We start from the raw sequence: 15,308 nt of genomic DNA, 5'->3' as shown, positions 1-15,308 counted from the left end.
GCTTTTCCATTGTACCAAGAGGCCCAAGCTGCTTCCAGTGGCATTTCTGTAATTTTCCTAGTGAGGGGACGGGCAATGGGAACACAAGGAGACAAGCCTTGAGCTGTCTGTGGGTGAGGCGTGTGTTTTGCTTTGCCTTTGCACACTTACAAATCGGGTAAAGTTTAGGTTGCATGTGGGCGCATGTCATTTGCTTTCTATCAGACCTTGTTATATTGGTGGCAATGAAAATCTACCAGCATGAACCTTTGTCTGCAGTTCTGCCTCAAGCCCTTTCTAAGTTATAGAGGCTATGTCCAAAGAGCCCACACCTCCCTTTCCACCTCAGTTGTCTTGTGGCACCCCCTAATTTAGGTGAGGCGAAGCCTAGGTGGAGTATGGAGATTCTCTGGATGGATCTGAGATCTGTGGGGTGCTCTTCTGGGAGTATCTGGTTATGACCTCGAGACTTAGATCATGTCTTTTTCAATTTCTTTCTTTAAAGATTTAAAGTTCTTGTAATACAAGTCTTTCACTTGTTTGGTTTGAGTTACTCTGAGATATTTTATGCTATTTGTGGCTATTGTGAAGGGTGATGTTTCTCTGATTCCTTTCTCAGTCTGTTTATCATCTGTGTTACAGGAGGGCTACTGATTTATTTAGTTGATCTTGTATCCTGCTATATTACTAAAAGTGTTTATGAGTTGTATAAGTTCCTTGGTAGAATTTTTGGGGTTGCTTATGTAAACTATCATATCATCAGCAAATAGTGAGAGTTTGACTTCTTCTTTTCCAATTTGTCTCCCCTTGATCTCCTTTTGTTGTCTTATTGCTCTAGCTAGGACCTCAAGAACTATATTGAATAGATATGGAGAGAATGGACAACCTTGTCTTGTTCCTGATTTCAGTGGGATCTCTGTGAGTTTCTCTCCATTAAGTTTGATGTTGGATGCTGGCTTGCTGTATATTGCCTTTATTATATTTAGATACCTAAATATAGTAATTACTTGTATCCCTGCTTTCTCAAGACCTTTATCATGAAGGAATGTTGTATTTTGTTGAAAGCTTTTTCAGCATCTAATGAGATGATCATGTAGTTTTTATTTTTCAGTTGTTTATATGGTGAATTACGTTGACAGATTTTCATATGTTAAACCATCCCTGCATCTCTGGAATGAAGCCGACTTACTTTATCATGGTGAGTGATGGTTCTGATGTGTTCTTGGATTCATTTTTCCAGTATTTTATTTAGTATTTTTGCATTGATGTTCATTAGTGAAATTGGTCTGTAATTCTCTTTCTTAGTAATGCCTTTATGTGGCTTGGGTATCAGGGTAATTGTAGCCTCATAAAAAGAGTTTGACAATGTTCCTTCTGTTTCTATTGTGTGGGACAATTTGAAGAGTATTGGTATTAGTTCTTCTTTGAAAATCTTGTAGAATTCTGAGCTGAAAACATCTGGTCCTGGGATTTTTTTTTTTTTTTTTGGTTGAGAGACTTTTGATTATTGTTTCTATTTCTTTAGCAGTTATAGGTATAGTTAATTTGCTTATCTGGTCTTGGTTTCATTTTGGTAAGTGATATTTATCCAGAAGGTTGTCCATTTCCTTTAAGTTTTCCAGTTTTGTGGAGTACAGGTTTTAGAAATATGACCTGATCATTCTCTGTATTTCTTCCATGTCTGTAGTTATGTCCTCCTTTTCATTTCTGATTTTGTTAATTTGGATATTTTCTCTCTGCCTTTTGGTTAGTTTGGATAAAGGTTTTTCTATTTTGTTGATTTTTTTTCAAAGAACCAACTCTTTGTCTCATTGATTCTTTGCATTGCTTTTTTTTTGTTTTTATTTTGTTGATTTCAGTTCTCAGTTTGATTATTTCCTGCTGTCTAGTTCTCTTGGGTGAGTTTGCTTCTTTTTGTTTTAAAGCTTTCAGATGTTCTGTTAATTCACTAGTGTGGGATTTTTCCAGCTTCTTTATGTAGGCATTTAGTGCTATGTACTTTCCTCTTAACACTGTTTTCATTGTGTCCCATAAATTTGGGTATGTTGTGTGGTCATTTTCATTGAATTTTAGGAAGCCTTTAATTTTTTTCTTTATTTCTTCCTTGACCTATTGGTGATTCACATCTTACACCTTCTTATACCGTCATCTGACTCTGCTCCTTAGAGAAGCAGGCATTCTTGCAGAGACAGTTAATCCCTGGGTGAACTGGCGATTTGTGTACTTTGAGAATCTGCAATGTTTATGCTTTGAGTCGTTAACATGGCTAGGGGTTCAGAAAGGCTGGAGTGAAGCTGACTGCTGTTGGCCCCTCTTCTGAGGAAACCGTCAAGGATGAAAGAGCAAGCGTGCCTCTCCTCTCCTGATTGTTCACTGGTTTGCCAAGTTTAGGAAAGTCAGCTGCGTCAGGACAAGGGTCATCCCTTTTCAGATCTGGTCCCAGGTGCTTGGCCCCTCAGCTACTCATGTAAATATTGGTCTGTTGGACTCACATGCGATGACTGGGCAATCAAACAAATCAACATCACATCGGCTATCTAAGTGAAACCACTGTCAGCTGCATCTCCCACAAAAGGCCGCTTCCCTTCCATCCAGACGGAAGTGACACTCAGCAGCCCGCCGGTCCAGAAGCGGGAGGAAATAAATGAACAAAGTTGGCTGAGACTTACTGTTTTTTTCCCCCAGACAGAGACATAGGTACAAGAAAACACCTTTTTTTTCTGTTCTTAAAAATCAGATGAGACTAACAGCACTGATGTTGGCTATGAGGCAATTGCCTTAACTTCTATGTGTGAAGACCCTAGGGAAGGATAGAGTCACATGGCGGGGGGGGGGCACAGCACAGTGTCAGTGTGCCATGGCTAAGGGGAAGTAAGAGTGCAGGTTGGCAGAGTTCCACTCTTGGGAGTTCGGATTCCTATTACATCTTTGATAGATTGGGAGATTTGAAAACAATTGGACTTTGTTTTGCTGTCTGGGAGGCTGCTAGTCTGCAGTCATGCGGCAGCATTGTTGACTGCAGCCTGGGTCCTCTTAGAAGGCAATCTGATGATTTCTGGTATTGTCACATTAAAAGAAAAGAATCATTAAAAAAAAAAAAAACCTCTCCAGGTGTCCTTCTATTGCTAGGGGGCCCACCTTCATGACCCATCAGATCCAAAGGCTCCTTCTTCTGACTGTGTGGCATTGAGGACTAGAGTTTGGCATGGTGGGTTATGACTTGAATCGGAAATGTCCCTTACACATTCAGGCTTCTCACGCCATAGCTGATGGCACTAATTTTGGAGGTTGTGGAGCCTTTAGGAAGTGGGTCTGGCTGGCAGAAGTAAGTCACTAGGATGGGTCTTTAAAGGTGTATTCTTCTGGCCTCTGCCTCCTGGTAGGCTCTAATGTCATGGACATCTTCTGTATGTTCTCACTGCTATGAGTAATGCTGATGAATGCAGCTCTCAGGCAGTCGATACAATGCATATTTTAAGTATTTCTTTGAACTTGATATATGAACTTGATAAAGAGCAACAACGACATTGGTAGAACCTTGTTCTTCAGATTACAGGAAACTTTGATATATGATTTGATGCTTCCCAAACTCTGAGCTAATGATATTCTACTTTTTCGGGAGAATTTAGGGCTCAGAATGAGTTAGTGACACACAAAAACTCACTTGATGAGCACTGGCCTGGTTAGTGAGACCAGGGCTGGGGTTCAAGATTTCTATCTACACATTCCATGTGCTTTTTAAAGATTTCTTTTTTATGTATACAGTATTCTGCCTGAATGTATGCCTGCAGGCCAGAAGAGGGCACAAGGTCTCATTACAGATGGTTGTGAGCCACCACGTGGTTGTTGGGAATTGAACTCAGGTCCTCTGGAAGAGCAGCCATTGCTCTTAACTGCTGAGCCTTCTCTCCAGCCCCTCATGTGGCCTTCACCAGCCCCTGCTGTTGGCTATCACACTGTGGTCTGCACAACTGTGTTGGATTCTAATTCTTATGACCTTAGTCACATATTTCATTTGAAAAGTACTGAGTTGTTGTGTATTTTACCTCAAAGGTGGCTGGGATGAGATTATTACCAAAAGTGTTCATTGTTTTCTACACATGGGATGCTGTGAGCACTGTCTGCACAGGTCACGTGGTTCTCCCAATTCTTATATGCTTTTGGTCCCCATTGTATCGGTGAGGAAATGTCAGTGGATGGACCTAGTAGCTTAGTTGAGGCAAATCTGCTGTTCTGTTCAGAGTTCAGGTGTAAACCTCGGCAGAGCCTGTGGTGTTAACTACAAACTGAGATTCTTCAGTTCAAAGGTTTATGTTTACTTTGACTTTGACTTGGTCCCTGCAAACAGTGACCTTTGGCAGTGACACACTGTGGAAGCGGGTGATTAGAAGCACGGTGGGAGCTTAGGCATAGCCTTACTTTGTTTTCTGCACCCCACATAACCATGGGTCTGCGAGTGGGCCTCTCTGAATCTCTGCCACCTTGCTCTGAAAATGGGACCCTTAACAGCTGCCCTCTGTGAGATGCTTAGCCTGCTTCCCACGACAGAACAGCAGTGGGCTCCAGTATTATTCAAGACCTCTTTTCTTTTAAAGCAGTGCCATTTACCACATTTGCGTAGCATTTAAGGTGGGGAAATTCCTTGCGATCTTGAATTCCAGGCTTTTAAGTGCTTTCAGAGCAATAATGTAATAATTTACAGTTCTACCTTTCAAGAAAAGCCGAGGTGTTATGACCGATGTGCGTAAAATAAGTGCTGGCGGGCTGCCTCTGAAGAGCCGGGGTGTGATTGCCTGTCCTGGCTGCATGTCCTCCTGCTGCAGATTCGTGTCTGGATCTCCATGAAAGTCTGTCAGATGATCAAGTGCTTCATGGATCCTTTGAAGCCACTGTGAGCTAGTCAGCACACCGAATAAGAGGAAGACTACGCTCTCTGACCCGCTGCACAGTAGCTTCCGTGCTGGGAGCTGGGAGCACATGTTCCCATTGCTGCTCACTTCTGTTGTGTGGGTGTCACCATGTCTGTGCCCAGAAAAGCAAATGGAACCTCTGTGAGGTTAACGTTCCCGTCTTGGCGTTCTTGGTCTCAGAGTGCAGACATGAGCATCACTGGTCCAGCGCTTTATGTATCTAGGTTTTCTAGCCATTGGTTAAAAGATACCAACGAATCACAAAATTCTCAGAACTCATGCAGGACTGAGATTAGAAAAGAAAGGAACCCAAGGGGCTTGGACATTTACATAGGAGAGGGAGTTTGTGCACTGCTCAGGTCCCCTGGGTCCCTTTGCCCACCAGCCAATCTGCAGCGGAGGAGCTTTGAGTCCCTGGGCTGATTCACATTCCCGTCCCTCCTGCAGAAGAAGGAAACTGAGTGGCATTCTCTGAGGGGCCGTGCCCAGTGAGTGCCCGGTAGCAGGAGTAGTAATCAAGAGAAGACAGAGCAGACCTGACGAGACAGAGCAGCACGTGATTCCACACAGAGTGACATAAAACCTGCGAAGAGTGGAAGCCCCGCCCTCCAAGCATCAGTAGGTTTCAGGGGTGAACAAAGTGGAGCAGGTACAGCAAGCACATAGATGGCCCCTTTCTCAGGCAGCGAAGGCGTTCCACAGCAGCCCCAGGAAGGCTGCAGACACCTTCAGAATGTAGGCATAAGCAAGGACTTTCAAAAGCAGAATCCAGCAGCCCAGGAGATAATGAGAAGAATTGACCAAGGGGACATATGAAATTGAAAAGCCTCTTCGCATCAAAGGAAATCATTACAGTTAATAGACAACCTACAAATGAAAGGCAGTCATTGCCAGCCACACATCTGACAGGGGATTCATATTGACATTACATAAAGAACTCCAAAATTAAACAACAAAAATTAATCCAATCCATGTAATCAAAAGAATAAAACAGACCATGCCCAACAGCATTCGAATGTCCAATAAGTCTATGAAGAAATGTTCAGCATCTGTAGTCCCCAGGGCAACATAAATCAAAACGATATGGAAAGATAGACATTTGCAATCCTAGCACTGGGGACATGGAGACAGGAAGATTCCTTGGATTTGCCGGTCAGCTGGCTTTGCTGCTTGGCCAATGAGAGGCTTGTCTTAACAAACCAACAGAAAACAAAAAACAGACAGTGGCTAAAGAACGACACTCAGGGCTGTCTTCTGTCTGTCCTCACATGCGTGTGTGCATCTATACACAGACACTCATAAACACACACACACACACACACACACACACACACACACCAAAACAAAATAAACTATGTGGAGAGTCCATCTTTCTCCAGTCAGAATGGCAATCATAAAACAAAACTGGGAACAAATGCTGGCGAGCGAGGTTGGGTAGTATTAGTAATAGAACTTTATGTTGTTCTTGGGTGCATCAGCTGGCACATCCATTATGGAAGCCATTATGGAGGTTCCCAAGGAAACTAATAATAGAGCTATCATGGGGCTCAGCTGTGCCACACCTGGGTTCATAACCAGAGGAATCCAAAGTGAGCACGCCACAGAGGTGCTTGGACACCCGTGTTTACTGCAGCACTATTCACCACAGTGACGTCATGGGTGCTGCTGAGATGCCCATCAACACATGTGCGGGTAAAGCCAGTGCGGACAAGACTACATACATACACAATGGAGTTTTAGTAAGTCATAAAGGAGAACAAAATGCTGACCTTTGCAGGGAGATGGATTGAATGCAAGATCGCGTTATGAGAAACTATGCTCAGAAAAATGAATATCAGATGTTTTCTTTCATATGCAGATTGTAAGTTTACACACGCACACATGCACATACGCACCCCTCCCTGACGGCATCAAAGTGAAATAGGGAGAAAAAGTAGGAAAGGGGGTGATGGACTAGAGAGTGATGTCAGGGTAAATATGAATGGAGCTCACTATACACTTGTACAGAAATGTCATACTGAAACCTAGAATTTCTATAATGAATATATACTAAAAACAAAATTATAGTAAAAAAAAAAACAAAGAAGGCCAGCCCTATTAGACTCTGTCACCCTCTGTGAATAATTCCTCCTCCCCTGCATTCTTGCCCACACAAAGAGAGAAATGATTGAGAGAGATACCTCAGCAGAGATGGACAAACTGCCCGACGTTGTTCTGGAAACACGAACTGGGTTCCACACTCACCCACCTATAGTTTCCAGGGGCTTTGGAGATACTGATCTCTTAGTCATGGGAACAAGTGCTTTCTGTTTTGGAGCGTCTAAGTTGCTTTCTGAAGGAGATATAGGTAGGACTTTGAAAGTCTGGAATCCAGAAGTCACTCAGGACCTCATACACTCATGACTTCCTTAACAACACAGTGGCCATATACCTAGCCCTGCCTCGGGAAGGTGGGTAAAAATAAAGCCGTGTGGAGAGGAATGCACTTCGGGGTACAGAGGAAAACACTTTTCCTGTGTGTTGTTTTTCCATTTACGTAGGTGTTCATGTATGTGTCCATCTGTTACGCATGGATGATTGTGCCACAGGACACATGTGGATAGAATAAGAGAACATTAAAATGAAGTCAGTTCTCTCCACATGTGGGTTCCAAGGGTTAAATTCAGATCTGGTGACAAGACAGTCTACCAGCTGAGTCACCTCCCCGGCCCACCCTCTGCTTTTTATCAACGAGGAAAGATGATTGTTCTCCTGATCTCCTGATGCCTTGCTCATAAATGCTTCAGTTTTGGAAGGAGGTTTAAGATGATCTAAGAACCAAAAGCTGTTCTATCTGGTTGCTGTGAGAGACGGGACTGGTAGCATTTGGAGGTTTGCAGGCTCTTTACCCAGTCACAGCCTTTGTCAAACTGAGGCACTCGATTTGCTCTTAGTGTCCCTGCCTGTAACACAGTTTTCCATTACGGCAGCACTGTAACCACGTGACCTAAAAACTCGACCCCAATCAGACTATGAAATAAGTCAAGCATCCTCTGGCCGCCTTGAAACTGTGGCACACTTCCTCATTCTTTACACAAGTTGAATGCTTGTGCGTGGTTTAAAAATACGGCAGTTATAGAGGATAAACAAGTAGAGTGCAATTTTTGATTTTTTTTTTATTCAACAAGCATTTTCTGCTGGGTGGTGCTGGCACACGCCTTTAATCCCAGCACTCAGGAGGAAGAGGCAGGTGGATCTCTGTGAGTTCAAGGCCAGCCTGGCCTACAAGAGCTAGTTCCAGGACAGGCTCCACACCTACAGAGAAACCAAGTCTTGATAAAACAAAAAACAAACAAAAAAACCAACCAAACAAACAATCAAACAAAACCAAGCACTTTTCCATCTCGTAGCATAACAATCAGTTTTACTGAGCTAACCAGCCAGTCCTCCAGAGAGGGAAGGAAAATGTCACAAGAATGCTTGTGCTTCTTGTTGGCTTCATAGACTTTGGGGAACTGGAGTTGGGGTGCTCCGGGCACTGCCTGGTTCATTTCTGGAAAACAGCTCCAACTGTGTTCCCTTGCTTCTTGTTCAATTTGATGCACTGTTGACCCAGAAATGTAGCTAAATGCCACTTTTCTCTCTTCTCTTTGACTCTAGACTTTGTGGCTTTAATTACCATCACACAGGTAGGAAAGCTGGCATGACTCTCCTGCTCTTAGCTCTGAAAATCATGGTCCTGGGAAACTCCTCAGTCTAGGACAGATGGACTTAGATCCCCACTGACCTGTCTGGGAAAAGCCAGGCCCTGTGTACGTGTGCACATCTTTCATTGTCTGCAGGAGTATGGGGTCAGGCCGGGCCCTGAGATCTCTGTGTCTCTCTGGATGCGAGAAGATGGCACAGATGCATGATTTCCAGACTCCATGCACCTGGGTTCTCAGCTCACAGGTGCTGCACCCTGGGCTCTTTTACCCACTCATTGGTCATGAGGTCGCCTGATAAAGACCAAGAAGCCACCCCTGCTAACTCCAGGCAGTGACTGGTGTGCATTGCAAACCTGGAGAAGTGGCAGTAACATACAGCATCTGCTGAAGAAGATGGAGCGTGCAGCTTACAGGCTTCCGCCATTGCTGACTCTTTGTTCCATCTGGACACCCAACTTGTTGGAGGGTACCATTCCTATTCAGGGCAGGTGTCTCCTGACTCACTCAGCTCACTCACCTAGATGCCAGTTGTCTCTAAACCCATCCTCATAGGAACATGCAGAAGTCTGCTTTAGCAAAAAGCCAAGTTGGCAACCACGAGGGTCATAACCATTTATTTAATTTCTCTTTTGCTGTTATTTTGTGATTTGATTTGTGTGCCTTTTAGAAATTAAAAGTGTGTGCCTTGTTTTGAAAAGGGAAGCCATTCCTTGACCCCCAAAGTGGGTCTTCTATGTCAAGATTGGGCATCTTGGCCCTTGCTTCCTTGTCCTAGAGTGTTGGTGTTCTTGTTCGTGAAGTTTGGACTGATGAGGGAGGAGCTCAGAGGTGGGATGTGTCTCAGTTCAGATCAGCATGTGCATGCTGCAATACTTGCAGACAAGCCTGTAAGCTATGACTTTTGTCATGGTCCCTTAAGAACGAAAAAAAAAAAAAAAACCAAGAAACCTTATGCTGGTTTCTAAAGTATGGTGAAGATAAAAAGGTAGCTTCCAGGGACAACCTGGGATAAGATAGTTCAAAGCATGGGCATGAACAGCCCAGAAGAACAGACAGCCTGGGGAACTGCTAATTAATCTGTATCTTTCCACTGAACTATGGAAGGAGAATTACTTTGTACGTGATTATCTCTGTTAATCAGCCATAACGAGGCCGCCGTAGAATGGCGCAGCGTTTGAGCCTTGTTCACTGGTACCCATCACGTGTAATTGTTTCCATACATTTGGCTCAAACAGCTGTATGAGGCATTGCACAGACAGTAAGGACTAGAAGCCTTTGGGACTGTGTTTTGTATAAACAATGCAAATATTTTATTGCTCAGTTGAGTCAAATCTTTAAAAATAGCCTTAAAACTATCAAGGTCTTTTTCATTTGGGTTCCTGTGTAGGAGAGGGGCTGGCAACGGGGGCTGAGGGACATGAAAGGATGAGTGTTCCTGTGGTGGAGGCCCAGGACTCTTTCATCTTAGCCCGATTCCCGTCCCACCTCTGTTCGAAGACTGGGAGTGGGTCAAAGTCCTGGCTTTTTAATGCTATTTAAGCCTTTTAGGAAGCCGTGCAGAGATGGAAACAGATGCAGCAAACACTTGTTATCGAATTTGAAGTTTGAACCAAAGGTTTTTAACTCAGACCAAAGCAGAGCCTCGGAAGTAAACCAAAGGTTGAGAAGAGTCTAGGAAAGCCTCTTGATTGGGGAGAGTGGCAATGGTTTGTGAGAATTATGATCATGTTAGCCCCGTGTAAACAATCTCAGAAAGACAGAAAACAAAGGAGGAAGTGGCTCAGGTCTCTCTCTATCTTGTAAATTAATAAGCCATGTTATTTTCCAAACTTTTCATTTCATATATGTGTGTTTGTAGATATATTGAGTAAGATAATTGTAATATGGCTTATGTTTGACTTTCAGCCTTCATATTTCAATTTTAAGATAAGCACATCCCATTTCACTTCATGATTCAACCAAATACTTAAGTGATTTTACACCATCTCATAGAATTCATATATCATGGTACCCTTAACTATACACGAGCTGTAAGATGTTGGGTTTTGAGTTCTTGGTTATCATGAATCTCAACAAGCATAGTTAAATGCTTTTTTTTCTTTCTTTTCCTAGAGTTCATTTGACAAATAGGGTTACTGGGAACAGAAAGTATCCGTATCTCTAAACCCTTGACATGTGAACTGTGAGCTGTGTGGGGAGAAGGGAAGCCAGCCCAGCATTCTCTGTGGTATCCATTTATGTAGGATGGAACAGAGTGTTCTGGAATGGGAGGATTCTCTTCTCTGTGAATGAGTGGCCATCACAGTAAAGCCAAGAAGCCTTGGGAGCGGCACAGGCTCAACAGATGTTTATCTTTCTGTTTGAAGATGCTATGGTTGCTACAAATGACACAGGAGGACCAAGCAGAACAAAATGCAAAGTGTAGTATTCCTTGGTTCGATTAAAAGATATACTCTTGCTAGTCAGCCAAGTGAGTTGTTCATGTCTACATGATGAACACACACACACACACACACACACACACACACACTTGGTTTTTAGATTTGCTTAAACCTTTTAAGAAGGTAGCATCATCAAGGTAGAAATAGCATACACTGTGAAATCCAATTTGAGGATTCAACCAAAGGTCTCCATTCAGGTCAAATTGAAGACTGAAGAGACCAACCTTGTACAGAGTCCGGGAAAGCCTCTTTGCTTATCTTTTGGGACTCAGATGTCTGTTGAATATGATGAACTAAGCTTGAAAGGATGCATTGGCTGAGACAGGAGCAGAGTTTCTTTCAGGTTGTTGGTGTGTGTGGTGACCTGGAAGGCAGTGAGCCTCAGATCTGCTAGCCTAGCCTCTTGGGACACTGGCTGCAAATCTCAGGTTCCCCTGTCTGATGCAGGTTCGCCCTCTGTCCCTGAGTTTGCTCCTTGTTTTTCCTTCTGAATTCCTACTTGCTTAGGACTGAACTTCATTTCAGGTTCTGCTCTACAATGGCCAACTGGACATCATCGTGGCAGCCGCCTTGACAGAGCGCTCCTTGATGGCCATGAACTGGAAGGGATCAAAGGAATACAAAAAGGCACGAAGAAAGGTTTGGAAGGTCTTCAAATCTGATAATGATGTGGCTGGTTATGTGCGACAAGTGGATAAATTCTACCAGGTATGCAAACGGCTGGGGCACATAGGTCGTGGGACTGGATTGGTAGGATTAACCACAAAGCACAAAAACCACTAAGGAAAACAGCCAAGATGTGTTTCCTCCAGCCTCCTCTTAAACAGAGAAGAGAGGGCCCCATTATCAAGGTAGAGATCACTGATGTCAAGGCAGACAGAAGTCTAAGCATTGCTAAAGACATAATGAGACACTGGAAAAGTTCAGAGTGGCAAATCATTAACGAGAAAATCCCAGTCTGTTTGGAAGTCAAAGGGAATTTGGGCAATTATTGGAGGACGACTCAATGCAGATGCCCACCGTCTCTGAACCTGTCTTTATAAGGGATGCAGAGAGCTAGCTAGAACAAGCTCTCTCCCTAGCTGACCCTGTGGTCAGCTCTACTCAGGGCTTAAGTGTTACTCTTGGAATTTCCTTTTGCCCTCATTTTCTTTTCTCTTTGAGTTTTGAAACAGTCCTTTGTGGACTTCATAACACGTAAGCATCTTGTGGTCAGTAATACCTTTCAGTGTTAGGGATTTGTATGACTGAGGCCATCTTGCCTGAAGGTTGCCTTAAGAGAAGGCTTCAAATCGCAGATTGCATTTCTGTAAGGGGAGGTTAATCAACTTTTAATGTTTCTAACATTATCATAGGCTTTAGCTTTTCCACAAGCTCGTCAGTTTCATCTAACATTTAGAATTTATAATCTCCTGTAACCTTCATTTAGTTCCTCTTAAGAGTTTGGTGTTCTTAAAATATTAGTAACTTATTTTTCTCTTGCCTGAGCCACAACTAAGTTATCACTGATTTCAAGTACCAAATACTTTTGCCATTGTTGATTTCTCCATGTGTTTTTGTTATTTTTATTTTATTATTTGCACTTTTATCATGTTATCTTTATTGTGAGTTATTTACTGTCTTTTTTAAATCTTTAAGATAGAGGTTTAGAAGACAAAGCTTTTGTTTTCACTTTATGTGTGCACTCAATGTATGTTACATGTATGTTAATCTTGGTTTTAAAGGTACACAAAATTCATTATATTGAACTAAAGTATTCATAATTTCCATTGTATTTTATACCCTTTGGCCAGTGTGTTATTTTAAAGTGTAATGCTTAATTTTAAATCATTTTGATTCTTTCATTCTTGCATTTATTATAAACTGAAGGGAATGTACTCTATTGTAGCTTTGTGGTTTAAAAGCCCACATATCCCTTATAATTTCAACCATTTGAAATTTACTTTCTGGCCCTTGAAGTGGTTATTTTTGGCAAACATTCTTTGTATACTTTTAAAGCAATTACACTCTTCAATTGTTAGTTGTAATGCTTTTTATGTCAATCAAGCTCTTTTAAAAAACCATTTTTATGCTTATTATTTTGAGAATTTACATCACTTCCACCCTTCCCACACAATTCCTGCATCCCTCAATTCCCTCTCAAATTTATGTCCTCTTCTTTTTCAATTATTATTGGTATACATACACATGCACACATATGTATATACAATTATAGCTGAGTCCACTTAGTATTGCTTATCTATATATATATTTAAGGCTGACCACATGAGACTGGATAACCTAATGGAGGGCTCATTTCTGAAGAAGACTTGTTTACCCCCTCTCATCAACCATGAATTGTGTAGCCTTTCATCAGGATTGGAGCCTTGTGAGATTTCCTCTATCTCTGTTGGAATGTCAACTTGTGTTATCATTGTGTGAGTCTTGTTTAGGTGACCATATTGTTAATTTTATGGGTGTAACTCTCTGTCTTATATAGAAGACACTGTCTGGAAGCAGATGCTCTGGTCCTCTGGTGCCTACAATCTTTCCATGCCCTCTTCTACAGTGTTCCCTGAACTTTAGGTGTAGGGGCTGTGTCATCCATGGGCACTCCAGAGTCAGTTGTTCTCTGTATTTGATCAGGTATGGATTTCTGTGATTTCTCTGTCTGCTACACAAAGAAGCTTCTTTGATGAGGGGCAATGATACACTTCTCTGTGGATATAAGGAAAGATATTTAGAACGTAGTTGGTAACTATGATACCTTAGAGAACTGGCAGTTGCGGGTTCTTCTCTATGATCTATGACCTCACCATCCTTGGGTACTTGGCTAAGTTTATAAAATTAGGCATAAATCTTCTCTTGTTGAGTGGGCATTAAGTCCAATTAGATGGCTGCTGGTTAACCAAGAGAAACCCATTCTCACACCCTTGGGGTATCTTACCCTCAAGGTCTTTATGCTTCATGGGCTATATAGCTGGGTAAAACAGCTCTCTCTCTCTCTCTCTCTCTCTCTCTCTCTCTCTCTCTCTCTCTCTCTCTCTCTCTTCCTCTGTCTCTATTTCTCTGTCTCTGCTTATCTCTCTGCTCTCTCTCCTCTCTGTCTCAGTCTCTCGTTTCTATCTGCCTCTCTGTCTTCCCCCCTACCCCTTCTTACCACATAGCTGACAATAGAGATCTGTTAAAATCTCACGCTATGATTGAAGATTGTTCTATTTTTCTGTTTACTTAGTGCTGTTCACTGCATATAGCCATAGAATCCTTGTTATATATTCTTGGCACTAAATTTTTCTTTCTTATGAACTATACTCCTGTAGTGATGCATCTCATCTTAAAGTCAACTTGATTGATAGTAGTGTAACTGTACCAAGTTTCTTTTGAAAGTATTCATGTGGGATGCCTTTCTTTTTCTCAGCATTCCCCTGTCTGTCATTTTATAGCATCATATTTAATATATGTTTCTTTTGCACAGTATAATGGCTTTTATTTTTTTTGTGTGTGCTTTCTGACAATATTCTAGATTTGGAGTCATACATTTGCATTTAATGTAATTACTGGTTTCTGTTTTTAGGTCCTACTGTCTCATTACATGTTTTCTATTTATTCCGTTGGGTCTATATTTTTGTTCTGTTGTAGTTTTAACTCCTTAGAGTTTTATGTCATTTTATTATCTCCATTAATTAATCAATCTGTGAACTCCCATTCTTTTGAGATTGTCTTATAAAAGTACTAGTTAATATGAATGCTAGACTTACTTAATGCTAATATAAATAAGAATTTTACTGTTTTCCAGACAAATGTTACAACCTCAGATTATTTTAGCCTTTACCTACTCTGCTGTTTTTTGCTATTAATCCAACAATCCTGTATCTGGTTTAAACAGGCATTATTTACACCTTTGCACCAACCAGCACTCTCTGAGAACTCACTACATGTTTAACCTGCCAGCTGCCATCATGTTTAGTGCATTCCTTGTCCCCCTCGGGGGGGTCTCTTTAGCATTTATTTTAGAAGTGCATGCTGACAACATGTTCTCTATTTTTGTCTTTTAAGTGCTGTTATCTCACCTTTGATTAGCAAGGCCACGTCTAGTGCAATGGGAGGCTGCCTTTGATTGGGTGGTAGTGTCTCATGCAATGGGAGGCCGCTGTTGATTGGGTGGTTGTGTGGCATGCAATGGGAGGCTGCTGTTGATTGGGTGGTAGTGTCACATGTAATGGGAGGCTGCTCTTGATTGGGTGGTTGTGTGGTATGCAATGGGAGGCTGCCGTTGATTGGGTGGTTGTGTGGCGTGCAATGGGAGGCTGCTC

General features: G+C 42.2%; 1 protein-coding gene across 1 annotated transcript in view; it reads left to right on the top strand.

Moving 5' to 3' along the window:
* Cpvl (carboxypeptidase, vitellogenic like) overlaps nucleotides 1-15,308 on the top strand; it is a 101,156-nt gene that overhangs the window by 65,524 nt on the left and 20,324 nt on the right. The window contains exon 11 of the mRNA XM_013351370.1: nucleotides 11,542-11,724. Within this exon, the coding sequence (XP_013206824.1) occupies nucleotides 11,542-11,724 (183 nt within the window). The remainder of the gene's footprint in view (nucleotides 1-11,541; nucleotides 11,725-15,308) is intronic.

The sequence above is a fragment of the Microtus ochrogaster genome, linkage group LG3 (assembly GCF_000317375.1).
Source record: "Microtus ochrogaster isolate Prairie Vole_2 linkage group LG3, MicOch1.0, whole genome shotgun sequence".
Taxonomy (NCBI): domain Eukaryota; kingdom Metazoa; phylum Chordata; class Mammalia; order Rodentia; family Cricetidae; genus Microtus; species Microtus ochrogaster.
This window is presented reverse-complemented; position numbering and strand designations above follow the sequence as displayed.